This window comes from Astatotilapia calliptera, chromosome 6 (assembly GCF_964374335.1).
Source record: "Astatotilapia calliptera chromosome 6, fAstCal68.1, whole genome shotgun sequence".
Taxonomy (NCBI): Eukaryota; Metazoa; Chordata; class Actinopteri; order Cichliformes; family Cichlidae; genus Astatotilapia; species Astatotilapia calliptera.
In genome coordinates this window covers 31,475,491-31,494,359 of record NC_137427.1, presented here as the reverse complement: position 1 = coordinate 31,494,359, position 18,869 = coordinate 31,475,491, and the positions used below count along the sequence as shown (strand labels likewise).

Here is an 18,869-nt window from a genome sequence, read left to right as displayed (position 1 = left end):
AACTGTAGTGTCCCAAAACATCTGCAAACGTCTTGAGCCACCCCTCACATCATTATATAAGGGAAATGGGAAATAGGGGCAGCGATTTACTGAAAAGTGCAAACATGCATAATCAATATTTAGTACGACCATTTTTATTCTTACTCTTCAACACAGCCTGAACTCTCTTAGTCAAGCTTTCTTTTCATTTCTTTAAGTAGTCTTCAGGAACATTTCCCCAGGCTTCTTGAAGGACTGTTCTCTGTCAGGATGATCCCACACTGCTTCAATAATGTAGAGGTCTGGCCTCTGGGGAGGCCCATCCATGACTGATAGTGTTCCACTGTATGTTTTTCTATTCAGGATCATCATCATGGTGAAAAGTTGTCCAGTTGCCCACTTGTATAATTTGCCATATGTCAGGCTTTACTACCCATTAACTACCCTTTCTAAAGACGTGGCTTTCAGATAATGATACTTTTATGCCTGCCACTTCTTCTGGCCTCCACTTGTTTTTTGCTGAGATAAGTTTTCAGCTAATAATTTTTGAGAATCATAAAAAACTATATTTTAAAACCTCTCAAACTGTAATATTTAAAGTTTTCATAGATTTGAAATAAAATTTAAAAAAAAATCTCTGCACACATGAACCAAGAGAAAGGTTCCACAACAATTAAAATGCAACTCGTGCATACTGTCTCGATAACCACTACGACACTTATTAAATCACAATGTTTCAGTCTGACTGACTTGATAAAGGTACCTGATGGAGCTAAGTGAGACAGTGTGCGGAGGTTATATTTAAACTGTTATAGATTTTCATTAAGAAATGGGTACAAATGGGTACAGGCTGCTAATAACTGCTTCTTTGCAAAGTTATCTGACTTACCCCTCGAGTTAGGTGCCTGTTTAATGCTTTAATGATTCACAGTTAGTGTTAAGTGGCTTAAGAAACCAAAAAGAACTAAAAAAAACATTCATCTGAAATTGTACGAGGACTGGACTGAAAATGAATGAAAAAGCATCCAAAGTCCAAAGAAAAACTTTGAAAGACCTATAAAGACCTAGAACTACTGCTCAAGACAACTTATAAAAAAGATGATGATTATTTATTATTATTATCATCATCATTAAAGTTCATTTCCCAGCTGTATTTAATGAAATAGTAATTTGTAACAGCAAGAGTAAAAAGTTAAAGCCCTGATTTTTTTCTAATTCTAAACTTACTTTTAAATTTTGTCATCACAATTGTCCAGTATTAATGTGTGAAAAATGCAAAAATGTGGAAACTCATCATCAACACCCAGGGCAGAACTAATAACCGCTGGTGTATAAAACTGGACAGTAAATTTTACTAATTAAATGTAATTAAAAATGGAAAACATTTTCTACCTGCTGCTAATTGCTACATGAAGTATTGTTCCTGTAATGTTGCTTAGGTAATTTCTTAACTGAACACACAAAGCCTATAGCCAAGTTAAACTACTACTGACAGCAGGGTAACACTACATGGGGTAAAATGTCATTAAATTATTTTATAGACATTAAAACGTTTCTGTTGATCTCTGATAAGTTTGTAGACTTTCTATTGCACTGACCCAGGTCTTGCAATAAGGACAGATATCACACACTAGGTCTGCTTTATCTATACAGAGTTTAAACTGAACTTACTTGTTACAAACTCAATTTTCATATCATAAGAAATTAAAAGCCAGAGAAGCGAACATGCCAGGAACAGGAGAAGATGACAGAAAAGACAAGAATGAAAGATGAGAAAAAAATAAGAAGGCTGGGAGTTGGAAAAAAGAAGTGCAAAGAAAATTGAGACCGTGAGCGAGCAGCAGACAGACAGAGCGAGCACAGAGCGCTGTGCACAAATTGGCCAACAGACTTTTACCAGTGAACTGTCCTGAGCTCCAAATGCATATTTAACCCTGTCATAACTGCACGTCCTCCCTCTAACAGTCTGTCATATAGACACTTAAGAGGACAGAGACTTTCTGAGCCAAAATATCAATGAAGCAGTTCCCAAGAGCAACATGTTCCTTTAGAAAGCAACTGTTGGGTATGGCTTTTCTCTTTTTTTGCCATTTCATATTTTTTGGATCAGTCTACATGTAAAGAGGACCTTTAACAACCTTTAAAATCTGTACTTTATGTTGTCTAAATATCCACTTCCCCTCTAATGTTAACTATAACATTATATAACAATATAATTAAAAAGAGAAAATCTAGTCATCGGATCAGAAAAGCTTCATCCATGGATCAAACCCTCCCTTGGCCCCTTATCCATTCATCTAACATCAGCTATCCGAAACCTGGATCTGCAATTTCACCTTAAAATATATAAACGAGGTCACCCAGTCCTCCTCCTACCACCTAAGGAATATTGTGAGGATATGAATAATACTGACTTCTAGTGACACCCATACTATTACTGTAATTGTCTTTTAACAGCCATCAATCATATTATTCCACTCTTAATGATGGTATACTGGCTGCCTTTGACTTCTAGACATTACCTATTACTTTTTAAGCCCTGTTTGCTGTTGAATGACATTATAGCTCACTCTTATTCTGATGTCACACTTCTGTGTCATCTTACCCAACACTTCCTTTGAAGGAGCCAAACTAAGGCTGAAGCTGGGGTTGTGCGTGTCATCCTGGGAATGCCCCACAGCACCTCCACTCTGCAAAGAGCGTACAAGATCCCTGAGCCGTGTCACTTCTTGTCGGAGAGCCTCCACTTCCTGCTGGCGCTCTTGTTTGGCAATGGCGGTGGGGTTCATTTTGAGGTGGAGAACACGGGTTTTGACTGGATCGTAGTCTCCCTGAGACACAGAGACATAGATCAAACAGCCATCAGTTATAGAGCAGAACATTTTTTATGCACCATCTCATCTTAGCATCCAGGGCGCCTCACATTCCTCACTCACAGCAGTGATCATCACGCTTCAGTTCACCTCGCTGTTGCCAACTCAACAACTCTGTCAGATTTAGTGACTTTTCATATTCTTTTACAGAGCGCTTTTCCCCCTGAAAAATAAGAATGCCTTGTGACAAATGCAGCAGTGTAATGACCAAAGAGTGGAAAGTTGCATTCCCCTGCCTGAGTCTCTTCTCTGTTCGATGAGTGCCCTAGATGAGCAGGCAGCAGCACCCATGAAAAATCTGATTCCTTAAAAATGACTGCCTTTAAGGAACCCGGTGTCCTTCCAGTCATGATCAGCTTTGTAGCTTTGATAAACGAAAACTGGCAGCAATAGCTCTATTAATGCCAAAGAGTTACCACACCAAATATTGACTTAATTTAGCTGAGCCACAATATCAATGATTTCTATCATTAACTTCTTTGTGATAACAAAAATATTGACAGCAACAAGTAAATAACAATAAGAAATTAAAATAAACAAAGAGAATACAAAATATACATTGTGAGAATACAGAATACATTGTGTGCTGTCGGTCCTGCTTGCTACACAACAACATTCAATATTTAGTATTTACTGCTGTTTACACTTAGCTAGATTAACGTGACGGTGTTGTGTTTAGTATGTTGCTCTGTTTTTTTGCTTGTTTTCTCTTCTCTTTCTCTCAACAGGTGATCCAGGAGATTTTTTTTCTCTCTTCTCTCTCTTTTTAAGAGCCCTTCCTCACTGTCCCTCTTCCCTTCTGATTTTCTTTTCCTTCATCTTTCTTTCTCCCTTTTCTATCCGTCAGTCATGTCTGTCCCGCCTGTAACAACTGAAGATAAAATAAAATAAATAATAACAACAAAGGTCGATCAAATGGACCAATACAGCAAGGCCGTGATGATCCATTTGGCAAAGTAAATCCGTTGGGTATCCTTGTTGGTCTTCAAACAACAATTCTGACGGCTAAAGAACCAAATGGGACAGGCAAAAAAAAAAAAAAAAAGAGAGAGAATACAAAATATAACCAGGCCAAACAAAAGAGAAGACGAAAAGTCCGAAATATTTAATGTACAATAATGATCCTACCGTACTTTTAAATACTGATCATTTGAAAACTACATTAATTAAAAGACTTGTACTCTGCTCTCATCTTGGGATGTCAGATCAGGTCATTACAGTTTTACACTCATTGTAATTATAACGTTCCACACGTTCTAACACGCGGAAACACCCCAAAACACGTTCCTTTGGTGTGAGACCAACATATGCAAGAAAAACCCTGCAAACCTTTTATAACCAATTTCAGTTTGCTATACATGGAGAGAAATGGTTACAACTGATCTCACATTACAGATTGGGAGAGGAGGTTAGCATAAAAAAATACTCGACAGTGTGATCGAAAGCTCTTGACGTTCACGTGAGCTTTCCCTATGAGGAAATAATGTTTTCAGTTATATCAAACAGACACATTAACGAGAAAGTATTCTTTCCTAGTGTTTTCTTCTCACTCTGCAAGGTCTGGCTAAATAAAAGTCGCTTAATGCCAATATAAGGAGAGACACACTCAAACAGGAACGCTCACAACATGTACACACCCCTATCTGAGCTCTTGATTACAGGCTAAATTAGATTCTATATGCCTCCAAGCGACGGTTGCCAAATAAACTACAGAGTAAAAGACAGAAAAGAAGAAAGAGTATATGAGGAAGAGAAACGGTGAAGGACAAATAAAAGAACATGGTAAAAAACAAACGGTGTCCGGGTACCACTGCCTTCAGCGTCGAGAAAGACCAGAGTGGATGAAGCGTACAGAAAAGCTCATAAATAACTCTTTCATGTACTTTATAAGAAACGATTACATTTCTCGAACTGAGTAACAGTAGATGTGTGTACTTAACATCAAGTATTTTTCCACAGCACACACACAGTCACAGCCAAACAAATTGCCCTTTCATTTTCTTCAACTTCAGTCTTTTGAAGTTCTACATCTGTTTACAGAGAGTTTATTTAAAGCTGCATCTGTATGTGCCTTATGATAACCAGAGAGAGAAAATGGAAGGAAGAGACAGATATGTAGATTAGAGTTCGAAAAACGCAGTCAAAAGCTACATGCTGTCAAAAAGCAAAAAAAATAAATTAAAAATCTTCGTCTTTAAAAATTTAGGTCAAGCTAAATTAAATTAGAAAGATTTTGCTGTGGATTCATATTTCACTTTCAGGATGTCTGGACTGAGCTGAAGGGCAACGTTTTAATTTACTGCTCAACAGAATAAAAACAAACTAAACTAAACAAAAAACAAAAGCAAAGTTACTTCTCTTTGCCTTTCAAGCACATTGCTTTCAAAGCAAGCCAAATGGCATAATTATTTTTAATTGGGTTGACTGTCCTCCTATATTGAACTGAAAGTAAAAAAAAAAAATGGAAGTCTTTAAAAAGGCATCCATTTGCTTGTCTGAATCTATTTGCCATTTTCACATTTCATAACAAAAGTAATACAGTGAATAAGTGTGATCCACTGATCAAAAAAAAAAAAAAAAAACACACACAAAGGACAATCATCTCCAAAATGAGCAAATGTAATATTACACTTTATTCTGCATCCATGTCTGCATTCAGTAGGAAAAAAGGTGCACCACTTCATTAAAAATTATAAATACGTTTATTGCTGCAAAAACAGAAAACAGCCAAATTGTCTGAGTTTTCAAAGCGAGCTTCTTAATATTACAGTTCTTCAGATTTTGTAAGTTGGTGTGTGTGTGTGTGTGTAGACGTATTTACATGCATATTATAGAGCCTGTTCTTCCACACATAATTTACAGTGCAGCAAGGTGGAATGCCATTCTAAGTGCTCGAGGCTACATATCTCTTATTCATAGAACAACAATAACAACACATCTAATACCAGAGTGCAGTCTGTTAAAAAAAAAAAAAAAAAAAAAAAAAAAAAAAAAAAGAGCAAAAGGCAGGGAGAGAGGGAGCATCGGAGCAAGATCAAATGTATGAGGAAGAAAGAATGAATAAGAGAACAAGACAAGAATACGAGTTTTGGGGGGAGGTTGAAGTCCAAAGAACAGTCTCTGTTCTTTAACAGATGCAGAACAAATTGCGCTGAAACATCCACTTATATACTCAACACAGCACCAACCACAGGGGACACATGAGTCACTGATGGAACAGGTGACACATTAATGATGAGTGTGCATGAATTTGAGAGTGGAGGGTACCATCAACCTTAAACCACACGAACCGATAAAGTGAGGTTGAATGGAAAGACAGCAGAGATGCTGGCGAGACGGGCTTCTTCCACTGAGTGACATTATCAGAAAACAGATTGAAGCTGCTGTCTAGATATTGGCAGGCTAAAGGCTCAGTCCTTTAAAAAAAAAAAAAAAATCTGTCCAGAAGATCAGATGCATTTTAAGGACCAGATCAAATTGAACTGTGATGTACACTCACCCCATCCGCCAAGAGTGGAACAAGACTTTATTTGAAATAATTTTAACATTTTTTGAACAAAAAGGGAACAGTTTTCACTTATCCATTTCTATTCTTTTTACTTTTATTTTAGTGTGATTTTAGTGAGAGGAAAATATTAATACTCATTACCCACCATTCACACCTAGAAGCTGCCTGGTACCATTCACTCTCACATCTGCTTGCCAATGGACAAGCACCAGTACACACGACTACTACCCACCCAGGATAGTTTGGAGATTTGACACAAGAATTGGTAACTTGTGTGTCCCATGTTTGCCTCTTTAATTCTTCAGTGACCACTGTTGGGACAATCCCTATTAAAAGATGCAAGTCACTTTGTCTGATAGCTGACATCTCAAAACTCCATCCATCCCTCCCTCCCTGCCTCCTGGGGGCAGGAGTCTAAGCAGAGATCTCTAACCACTTCCAAGAAGCTCTCAAGAGATCTCTTTAGTGTGTGTGTGCCCAGTGGGAGATGCCCTGAACAACTCCAGGTCATATGCCAAAACTACCTCAACCAGCCTCTTTCACGGTGCGAGTAATGACTCAACTCAGACACGTCAGCATTCTCATTTTTCCAGTCACTACCAAGAGCTTTTGACCACACATGAGGGTAGGAAAGTAGACTGAACGGTCAACCAACAGCTTACCGGCCCATGTGGCTCATTCAGTCACATGGGCCACCACAAACTGAATTTCATTAACACGGCACTGACTAGGGCTGAACGATTATGGAAAATAATCTAATTGCGATTTTTTGCCCCAATATTGCGATTGCGATGCAATATGCGATTATTTTTTAAGGTCTTTGTCTTCTGTATTATTAAACAAAGACAAGCAATACATCATATAGTATGGCCAATACTATATTACATTAATTTTAAACTGTTCTTTCCTGGAAGACAGACCTCTGTTATGATGACATGAGGTGATGCATGAATTGATGACTGACATTTTTATTTAACTTCTTCAATCACAACAGTATATTTGAACATACACAATAGTTTATTTTTAGCTTACAAACATCTGAGCATAAAGTGCTGACAAGGAACCCTGGTGTAAACATTAAAATGAAAGTCAGTACAATGTGCAGATTGCAGAAATATACATAAACAAAATCAGTGGCTTTACCACACTCAGTTTTTCGACATCTGTGAACTACTAGACAGTCATTCAATTAAAAAATAATATTAAATAAATAAAACTAATAAAATTGGAAATTGGACGGTCTAGCCTTCTGATTAGCGTCACCGCTGTCTCAGTGGCGTTTAATAAACTCGGCCGTCTGCTCCTTGCTATCTAAAATATAACCAGACACTGGTGTAAATTCTCGACTGTCTCATACTTCTGTTTAATAAGTTTTCTGTTTGACGTTTAGTCAGCTGTGTGAAAACCAAGGAGGAACCCACCCGGGGGATTAATAAAGTTTTATTTTATCTAATCTAATAACTTTAATCTCAGCCAAACCGATTTACTCACGAACAAACAAAACACTGAAAAAAGCCCAACAATAACATTTTTAGGTTGTCTAAGTGACTTATATATTACGTTTAACCCGAGCAGCGAAACTCCGCGGTGATCTGAAAATGATGTGCCGGGAGTTGTGCCGTTCTCGGCCGCATCAGTAACCCTCGAGCTCCCGGCTAGCTGTCGAGCTGGTGGGTAGCAGACGCCTCTGAAAACGTCGAAGCACTTTTGCAAATATGGGATATCTTGATAAACCGAGCAGATATTTGATGTTTACACAACTACTTTCTCGCCTGAAAATATGTTAAAAGTTTATTTTGTGACCCAGAAAGATTAGTATGAGTAATTTTAAAACTTAGTAGCGGCCGCCATTGTTGGAAACTGGAGTTTGGCTGGGCCGCGCTATGAATTCTGGGATATGGTAGTAATTTGGACAGCCTTCGGCACGTCGCTGTGACGTAATCGGTCTACAAATGCGGCCTCAGGAGGATGCAGCCCATGAATTTGGACATGTCCAGAGTATAATCGCAGCCTTTGCGGTTAGAAAATTGCACTTGATCATGTCGCGATATTATCGCAAATGCGATATATCGTTCAGCCCTAGCACTGACCTATGCCTAACATGTGGACAGCTTTGGTTTTAAGTAAAACAAAGTGCACAAGCACGTAACTTGAGAATAAACAAAAGAGACTTGCTGCTTCTATGGAACAACTGTGTGATGTCAACTGGCAAACAAACACAGCAAGCAGAAACCCTAGTGTGGCCTCCTGTGACACAGGCAGGCTATGAGAAACTCAGAGCAGTTGCTGAATAGGTACTATATCCCTGTCTCAAAGGCAATGAGGGAACTAGGGCTGTATCTTTGTGGAGGTTCCACTCCAATGGTTATTCCTGAATGGGTGAAATTTGTGGATGACGAGCTATCTGCAGCACAGATGTCCTGATAGTGACTTGAAATTGGCTCCCTGTTGTTAAGCAGACATGAAGTGGAGCCTGAAAGCTCAAGACAGAGTTAGGAGAAGTAAAGTCACAGTCTCCGCTAACAATGTTTTGACTGGTAATGGGCTTACCAGCGTAAGGCTTGGACAATCTGGTATTCTTTGATAAAATCCTATCTAAGTTACGGTTAGACACATGAAAAGAACAAACAGCAGATTCTACGTCGTTCTGAAGAGCCAGGAAGCTGCAGATCAAGGGCTCCAAGAACCACAGGTGTCCATGAGGTAACCACCGACAGTGTAGAATATGAAAGTAAATACTGTGACATCAACCATTGTTTTTTAAAGTCCTGTTCTGAAGCCCCAAGATGAGCGTTTACACCGCCCCATCTTGGTTGCAAAATAGCACAGGTTTAAGGCATGTCCTCTCTCCCCATCAGGGCCCTACATCCATATTTTATACTGATTCAGATTCCTTGGTTTCTGTGTCATAATATATTAAGTGTGTATCATTGAGAGCACCTTCACATCTATATCTTCAGCTGGATTTGAGCAGGTCTAAAAAAAACCACCAGGTCTGTGCACAGGCCCACAGCAGTTTTCTATGTAATATTAATATAGGAATGACTGTCAGGCAATGCCATAGGGACCCAGGCCTTAGGGATTCATGGATGAGCAAGAGGAGATGAGGGCCTTGCCTACAAAGCATGAAGGTCTGCAGAGCAGTACCATGTCACATGGAAGACCAAGTTTTACGGGCTCCTCCTTAGTATCAAACCTCCCACATGTAGACAGATCAGTAGAAATGATGCTGTCAGGAATAACTAGAATGCACAATGTCATCTTCTCTTCTGCCACATGTATAAACCAAGTCTTTGCATGACCACTCTTGTGTCTTGCAGCTCTTATTTATTTTGTTACTTAAAAAACTGAACATTGATGGCTTTTCTTGAATTTCTTGATCAAATCTGTTTAAGTTATTTATAACAGGAAATGGCTATAATTCATTTATGTAGCACTTTTCTCATCTTAGTGACCACTCAAAGCACTTTAGACTATAAGAACACACTTAAAAGACTGTTAGAATGTATGGTTATCCTAAATACTATTTATATCACATCAATGTCCAGTAAAGAATCACAATCTCAACAATGTCTTTGGACTATGGGAAGAAGCTGAAGTAGTTGGATGAAACCCATCTGGGCTTAGGGAAAACAGGGAAATGCAACAGAGAACAGATCCAAGCTGAGGTTTGAACCCAGAAACAACTTTTTATGAGATGAAAGTGTAGGCAAGACTGATGTTATATGTGGGAATAATCTGGTGCCAGAACCTTTTTTTAGCACCAGGTTATTGGTGCTTATATCATCAATGTGACCTTTAGTAGGGTTTGTAAAAGCAAAGCTTAAACTGTTTTAGTAAATTCATGAAGAATATCAAGAAAATTAGTTGTGAAAGTCTTATAAATGGGCCAAAGGCATTTCTAAATAGATTTCCTGTCCATCTGTCAAAACATCACTGTAAGACCCTATATTCAGTTTAAATAAATAAATAAAAAGGCATTGTTAATGAAGCACCTCAATAAACCAACCCCCCCCACACACACCAAAAAACAAACAAACAAACAAACAAAAAAAATCAAAACAACAAAATACAACTAAACATGTTTCTGTGGCTGTGTATTGCACAACTACACTCGCAGATGTAAGCATATGCACAACACAGAGACTATGTTGATGCAACCTCATGCAATAGCAACAATTATTTCTGTTTAGACACTAGCATGAGAGCAAAGCATAAAGTACAACCCTTCAAATCTACCATTACGACTGCCATGATCTGTGATGTATCAATTAAAGAAAAGAAAAGAAAAAAAACAAAAAGAGAGAGATGAACAAATATTAGCGGACAAACAAGTGAGGGAAACTAAGGAACAGATTCATATTACAGACCACAGATCTTTTTGTTGTTGTCATTAACTAAATTAAAATTACATGGTAATAAACATCATTTTTCCCCATTAAGAATAAAGACCTGAAACCACAAAAGGGCCAACTCGACATGAGACAGAACACACAGGGTGAAACAGTCCTTCATGGATTCTCAGAGCTTCTCTGGAAAAACAATGTTAAAAATAAAACTGAACTGAACGCTGAAGGTTCTTGGAGATGGTTTTGTTAGAACATTTCAGAGCTACTACTGTTACTAAAATAAGGCTTAAGAAAGTCAATGAAATAACAACCAGCACATTCTTTTTAAATCTATACTGAAATATAAAATAGCAAACAAGTTTATGTTTTGCCCCTCTCCATTTCCAAATCAGATGGTCATCTAAAAATCATACAGCTTCTACAGTCACTGTTATGTACGATCCAGCATGTTTGGGGGAAAAACTGGTGCATATAACGTAATCAGTTTATATTTTTGCAGTCATTAATAATGAATGCAGTTCAAAAATAAAGAGATGAAAGCATAGCAGTTCTTATTCTCCCAGTGTGTTCTCTTAAAGGTGGCTCTTTTATCAGTGAGAGAAATCATTAGTTAGCAAGACCAGCAACCACAGAAGGCTGACGTCAGCCAAATTACACAAGAACTGACCTGAATGCAGAAAAGTACTGTCAGGTTTTGATAAAGCAAATTAATTGCAAATTAATCACTGCACCCATTTCCCATTTTTCCAAGCAAAATATGAAAAGAATTAAGGGTACCTGAAAACCGTCACACAGCACTATACTTAAGCAACCTCCGCCAAAGCACAATACTTGCAAAATATGCACAAAAACAAACAAAAAAACAAACTGCTTTTGCTAAAAGGTATAAACAACACATTTTACTTAAGTCAAAATGCATGTCAAGTACAACCAGGCTGTGATTGCACACCAGGAAGAGATATTAGCACCTGGGGATGTGTTATCCAAATGTAAACAAATGACTCAACTAACCATCGCTGAAGCATTTGCTAGTTGCACTCCATATGACAGAAACAGCAAACAGTGGGTGGAGGTTACTAATGCATTTTACTTTGTTTAGTCAATGATATGATGACAGTCCAAACTGTGGAAAAGAAGGGCTTTAAACAACTAATTAAAAAGCTCATCCCAAAATGCAACATCCCAGCTAGCAATTATTTTCTAATTTAAAGTTAATTCTGTAACAATATGGTGCAGCTCCCAAAAAGTTACAAGGTTAAGCCGTGTTATGCAGTTCTGTTACACTTTTACTTCGTTTTCAGAGAAAACATTACCTTGGCTACTTCTGTGCCTACATTTGACTGATGCTGTGTCACTGGATACAATACTGTGTCACTGCTATTGTACAATAATGGTGCTGCTCCTGGCACCTCGTGACAATAGATTCACACTTTGAAGTATGTAGTCTGTCATCAGTGACAGCAGCTCATTGGAAAAGAAGGATGGAAAATACCCTTCATTTTGTTTGCACTAATAAATGCTGCTGCCTGCAAGCTGCAATCACTGATAAAATGTTGCTCGGGACTTTTAGCTATATTGTCATAGATGTCATTATTGCAAATATTCTTGAAATATTATGGTTTAATTCAGAGGCTATAACATCCACCCTCATTGCCTAGTATGTATGTGTCCCTACAGAACACAAGGTGCTCGAGTTTGTTGAAAATGTGCCGAAAAATAAATAAATAAATACAATGTGATATCAGCAATTTTTCCTTTTTTCAGGCACACAAAACAAACAGATTTCCATAACATTTGTTCTCTGTTGTTTAAACAATTATGTAAGTTCTGCCTGACTCTGCTCTCTGCCACCAAAGATGCTGCAGAGTGCCCTCTGGTGGACAAACTATGCAGCATCAAGTCTGTGTAGCTTCTCAGTCATCCAGGTCATGGTAATCTTAGTAGGGGGAAGGAAAAAAAAATATCGACTGGACTTCTTTAAGTTTCTATGCAACATCAACACTCCCGACATTCGCTGAAAAGTGTTTCTCCTATCTCGTTAACTGTTTGAATTTTCATTTATCGACCATTATAAATACCAGCATCAGCAAATGGCGAATCTTGGCCGTTATACTGAAAAAGTTATTAAAACCTAAATGATATGGAATGTACTACAGTCCTTGCAAAAACTGGATTTTGAGGGCCAATTACAGCTGTGCCATTGGGTGATGATCCTGCAAATTGATGCTAACAAGTAAACAACAAGTAACTGATCAATCAAACGTTTTTTAGCTTGTGCTCTCATAAATGCATGAAATCAATGTTTTTATTGTAAAATCTGTCCCACTTTAGATTGCTGTTGAGCATTTAACCAGCACTTGTGCAAGTACATGCACACCCTTCTGTACTTTTCTTTAAGTCCATCAATCAGCATGTCTAAAGAGAGAAAACAGAAGTGTTTTTAAGTGTTACACTTTAACTTTAGGTTTAATGAAAATGGGCTGGATGTATGTGTCATTTAAAGTCTCTGCTGTGTCCAGAGAGGACAGAATTTGATTCTATTTGCCTTTGTAATAGGCATCTATCGATATCAGCATTGATACTGACCAATATTTATCAACTCTCATCGATGCTTCTGTATTTCTGGTGTAATATAAAGCTTTAACTGGATGCAACACTCCATCACGCTCCCTGATGTTTGAATGCAAGTCTTCCAGTTTGTGCAAGTCCTCTGTCGCTAGGGCCTCTTGTCTGATCTGTGTGCAGCTTGGAGTGTTTGCCTAGCAACACTGACTTCACAGTCAAAAACACCCTCTAGTCTGAGCCCAACTGCCAACCACACAACACTGTGTCAAACACTTCCACCTGATTTTCTTTCCCATTTATTTAACTCTAGAAGAACATTTTTTTTGTTTTTTTTCTTCTCCAGTTTACATCATGTTTCTAAATTGAATAAGTAACTATGTTAAATGACTCTGATCTCAATCCTGACTGAAATAACCCAGTATCATTTAATCTTGATTATCAAAATAAAGAAAAAAAAATACATGTTTTAAAAAAATAAGTACATAAATATGGTAGAGAGACCCTACAATAATACACAGAAAACCCCAACATTCAAACAACCTCCTATGAGCAAGCACTTGGTGACAGTGAGAAGGATGGTGACTATAATAACTCCGTCGATAGCACTTCTAAAATCAGAATCTCTTTGTATGGCGTTTTTACAAGGATTATATCTGCTCATACACTGTCATGTGATTCCTAGTTTAAAAAGTTGTTGCTTAGTTTTTAACTAACTGTAAGATAAAAAATTACATTCATTCACTTCTACTGATCTACTCAGAGTTAATTTTAGGTGTTCAATGATCACTATGCTGGTTTCAAGATTTTAAAGGTACAACCACTAGTTTTATAGCTAAATTGCTCAAAAGCAATCTCACTGCACTGGTCATCCAAGCGATCGACACCTGTGTATTTCAGTACGATTTAAATATAAAGGCACTAATAATGGGACTGGCTACGAAAATCTTATATGGAAGTTGATATAATACTAATAAAAAAAATGCAATGTCAGTTTATTTGAGCAATCAATTCTGTTAACTCATCCTTATTCAGCTATTCACTTCTTCTTTCAAATAGTTCTCCATTCAGTCACTCATCTCCTCAGTCAGTCTGATGTAGAGGTCTCTTGGTGTGCATTAGACCATGAAAGAGTCATAAAAATTAGCTCCTAAGAACTGACCTGATCCATTGACTGTGTAACCTTGAAACCCACACACACACACACACACACACACACACACACACACACACGTCAATTGCCTTAAAGGTGGTGGTCATGCTTGAAAAAACATGGATTTCATTCAACCCACTGCTAAATGGAACCAACACGCTTGCCCACACACGTTTCATTAAAGTGCCCTGTTGGCTTAGTTTGGCACAGTATGAGTCAGGGGAGTTAGAGAAGCTGACTGAGATGAAACGCACACACGCACGCACACACACCATTTTAAAAGAAAAAAACAGGAAAAGACTTAAATAACTTTGGAAGATGAAAGCAGCTGGATTAGATGCACACAGTCAAATGTGTGTGTCTGTGTTTATGTTTCACAAATGTTGTCTACCAATTTAATTTTAGCCAGTGTCATTCGCAGCTAACACTAGGGAGGTCCACGAAATGCTCTGTGTATTGTAATCCTTTCCACCAACAAAGGAAGGATTTCAAATCAGCCACAGGTTGTGCGATTTTTCCATTGGACGCTGCTCAAGTCACACCTGGGTCCAATTATGTTTGAAAAACTGTCAGATATGTGAAACGTTTGTGTGAATCAATCTGTAGTGTCATGCGGGCTCGTCTGCTGCCCTTGGGGTTATTAAATTGGTTCCTTTGTGCCAGACGAGTAAATCCATCACAGAAAACAGTTGGAGGGAACTTAAAGCGCCTACCTGTAGGTTGTGCCTCTCCAGTCTCATCTCCAGAATGTTATTCTGCTCCTCCAAACGTTGCCGCTCTCTCTCTAAATCTTCAATTTTCTGTCTGAGAAAAAAGATGCATGCACATACACTGTTTAATAACGCCTAACATGCAAAGATGTGACCATGTATGTCACAGAGTGAACAGGTTAATCTTAGGCGTATAGCTCTGCTCAGGCATGCATGTGAGGCATTAGTGATTTAATCCTTTATATGTATAGTCATGAATTTTTCATTGCAACAAGTTGAGGTCAACCCACCTGAGAATGGTGACCTCTTCTTTGGTCAGTAAAGAGTTGCTGTCAGTAGCAGAGGCCTGCTGCTTCTTTAAAGACTCCAGCTCCAGCTCCGCCTGGGACACAAAGAAAATGATCCTGGTGTACTATCATCAGACCACCTTTGGCCGTGTGCCTGGCAGAAACCTTCTGCCTGCAGATAAATCCTGAAGACTGTATTATAGTGGGCTGCTATCTTTTTGACACAGACATCAAGACAAACAGATATATCCTTTACACACCATTAGCCCACTAACTTATTTTTTGTTTCACAACGTCCTGATCTTTTTACCTCTTACTCGTTTCTATTCCATCTGTCTCATAGTTGTTTTTTTCCCCTCTGATCTTGCTCTCGTCTGTAAAATTATCCCTCATTTCCATTTGCACACCAATTTTCCTCCTCCTCTGACAGCATCTGCCCGTCTCTCGGTGCATCCCCACTCCCAGTCTTCCCAAGACAGATAAGTAATTACTGCTATACCAGACAGGTAGATTTCACGCGTCAATACTCATTGCTATGGCTATGTTGATGTCACCTCGGCAACAAGGAGCCAAGAAAAGAAGGAAGATCATAGAATGAGTAAAGAGGGTGCGTTTCAAGGTTTCAGGTCACACCTGCCAACTCGCTACGTTATCCGGGACTATATTTAAAAGCAGAATACTTCTGTCTGTAAGAGTTTTCTGTCATTTCTAAAATCTTCAATTGAGAAAAATGTACATGCCAAGATTGACAGACACACTCAGGACTGAAAAAAAGAACGTGCTAAAGTTTACATCTGTTTTCATTTTTTTACACTGTCATTAAAAGATTACCATGTATAGATAGATGCATAGATTCTTTTGCATCCATATTTCATTTTATTCTTATATTTAGCTGGTTGGGTGGTTATATTCATCAATTTTCTACCACTTACATGAATCTGGGCTGTTTGAACCAGAGTCTAAACAAAGATAACAGGATTTCTCTCTCTCCCCAGCCATCTCCTCCAGCTCTTCCAGGGGCACAGTGAGGCAAGCCAGACATAAGACAGTATCTCTCCAGTGTGCCCCTGGGTGTCCTCCTGGTAGGACATGCCTGAAACACCTCAACTAAGAAGTATCCAGGAGGAGTCTTAGTCAGGATGTATAGACAGACTATTGTGAGCCTCTACTGAATGACTGAGCCCCTGACCTCACCTTTAAGTGGGATCCCAGAAAACTTTTGGATGAAGCTCATTTCCACTTGTACAGTGGCTTGCAAAAGTATTCGACCCCCTTGAACTTTTCACACACCCCACTTTGCAGTTATTTATTTGTAAAAAATGTTTGGAATCATGTATGATTTTCGTTCCACTTCTCACGTGTGCACCACTTTGTATTGGTCTTTCACGTGGAATTCCAATAAAATTGATTCATGTTTGTGGCTGTAATGTGACAAATTGTGGAAAAGTTCAAGGGGGCCGAATACTTTTGCAAGCCACTGTATCTGAGATTTTATTCTTTCAGTCACTGCCCAAATCTTGGGGTATTCAGTGACGGCAGAAAGGTAAATCAACCAGTAAATCGATGGCTACACACTGACACTCAGCTGTCTCTTCACTGCAACGGACTGGAACAGAGTCACAAAGTCCTTTAATTAATTAAATGGAGTTATATATGCATGTTGTCTAGGTAACTTCAACAGATTGTACATAAAGATGCATGATTCCCACCTCCTGCTACTGAAGTCTGCCTTCCCTCTTCTTCTAATTATATCAATTATTAACCTGGAGCCTCCAGGACAGTGGGCACATGATACTGGTGGCCACCCAAAGGTGCACACACATGCTACTTTCCTTTAATTTCACATAGTGTACATGGCACAATCATAGATGCTGGTTATGCTCTTATCTTTTTGTAACTGCTATATGTGAAATTAGCTAGCTACATCTCAAACGCTTTTTGCAAAAATAGACTGATTGTGCTCTTGGATCCATGTCTCCAAACTGGTTGATACTGCTTATACTTTGGCTGCTAATTACTTGACTGGTGAAAAATGCCTGTGCCTTTTATAGAAACGGCATGTTGCAACAACAACAACAACAACAAAAAAAAAAAAACAACAACCCAAAAAAAACAACAACAAAAAAAAAAACGGGATTGCAGGTTCACTTACTGTTTGTAGCTGCAGTTTTAGTGTCCCTGTCTCCTCCTGCGCTTTGGTCAGCTGAGCCTGAATTAACAGGACAAAAGAAATGTAATGCAGAAGCAAAAAGAAAAATGACCCTAGCCTACTGATATGCAGTAATAGCCCTCCAAAAAACAAAGGAAAGACGCCAGTTAGTACTTCAAAATAACATCCCTGTTGAGAAATGAGCTGCTATCAACCAAAATATTAGGTCTTTCATGGGTTATTATTTTGTATTGTAGTGTCCTAAGGCAGTGTGTTGTGGAGGCTTTTGTGTTTGTTCCATTTTCTTACAGATCAAGCTGCATTTTAGCTTTTGTAGCTTGCCATCACCAGTGTGTGAATGTGTGTGTGAATGGGTGGATGACTGGATATGTAAAGCGCTTTGGGGTCCTTAGGGACTAGTAAAGCGCTATATAAATCCAGGCCATTTACCATTTTATTAACCTTCATGTTAGATTAGCCAAGCTGTGACACTACGAGTGCAGGGGGTGCTAGGTTAGTGCTGATTCCCGTTTCAGCACAGCAACTGCCAAATTCACAGTGATTGTTGGCTGATTATTAAAATAAAAGATTTGTAGAGAAATTCAAGGTATTTCGCCCATCTCTTTCAAAAGTGAGTCACAGTGTAAACAGCATAATGCAGTAACTTTAAAAGGGCAAAACTGGAGAGAATCAAACTGGGGTTCTGCACTTAAACATGGCAATTCTGTCAAACTGAGGGAATTAAAAGAAAAGGGTGACAATCTCTGCAACGTAAGTCCAGTATTATCCATTTTTGTAGATGTGTTTCAGTCTGTCCGCTAAACAAGAGTATTGAGGATGTAAACAACAAGCAGCTGAAGCTAAGCAGCATGCAATTACTGTGCCCTCAGCTACGAGTCATGTGTCAAACAGCTACATGCATAATAATCTGGTCGGCAGCTTAGTGGAAGTCAGTACTTTCAAATTCAACTTTGAAAAACAAAACAAAGAGCAGAAGACAAAAAAAAAAAAGTATATTTATGCACGCCTGCAGACACACCTCCATCTCTGCATTATGGCTCTGTGTCTTCTGCAGTATGTCCTCGGCCTCCCTGAGGCGTTTGCTCAGTTGAGGAGAGTACTCAGTAGGCGCCAGCTCGCTGTCATAGGACTCTAATATGGCACGCATTCCATCCCGCTCCTGCAACATAAAACGTTACACATTAACAGCACTATAACACGGTAAATCTGCTGATTAATAAACAAATTTCACCGTATCCAATAAAGTAAAAGAAAAAGTTGTGGGAATTTTAACATTTT

At 38.6% G+C, this 18,869-nt stretch overlaps 1 protein-coding gene across 1 annotated transcript in view; it reads right to left on the bottom strand.

Moving 5' to 3' along the window:
• mad1l1 (mitotic arrest deficient 1 like 1) overlaps positions 1 to 18,869 on the bottom strand; it is a 65,897-nt gene that overhangs the window by 24,025 nt on the left and 23,003 nt on the right. Inside the window, exons 12-16 of the mRNA XM_026171644.2 lie at positions 18,610 to 18,750; positions 17,574 to 17,630; positions 15,425 to 15,516; positions 15,138 to 15,228; positions 2,585 to 2,810 (exon numbers count right to left, since the gene is read on the bottom strand). Of these exons, the coding sequence (XP_026027429.2) occupies positions 2,585 to 2,810; positions 15,138 to 15,228; positions 15,425 to 15,516; positions 17,574 to 17,630; positions 18,610 to 18,750 (607 nt within the window). The remainder of the gene's footprint in view (positions 1 to 2,584; positions 2,811 to 15,137; positions 15,229 to 15,424; positions 15,517 to 17,573; positions 17,631 to 18,609; positions 18,751 to 18,869) is intronic.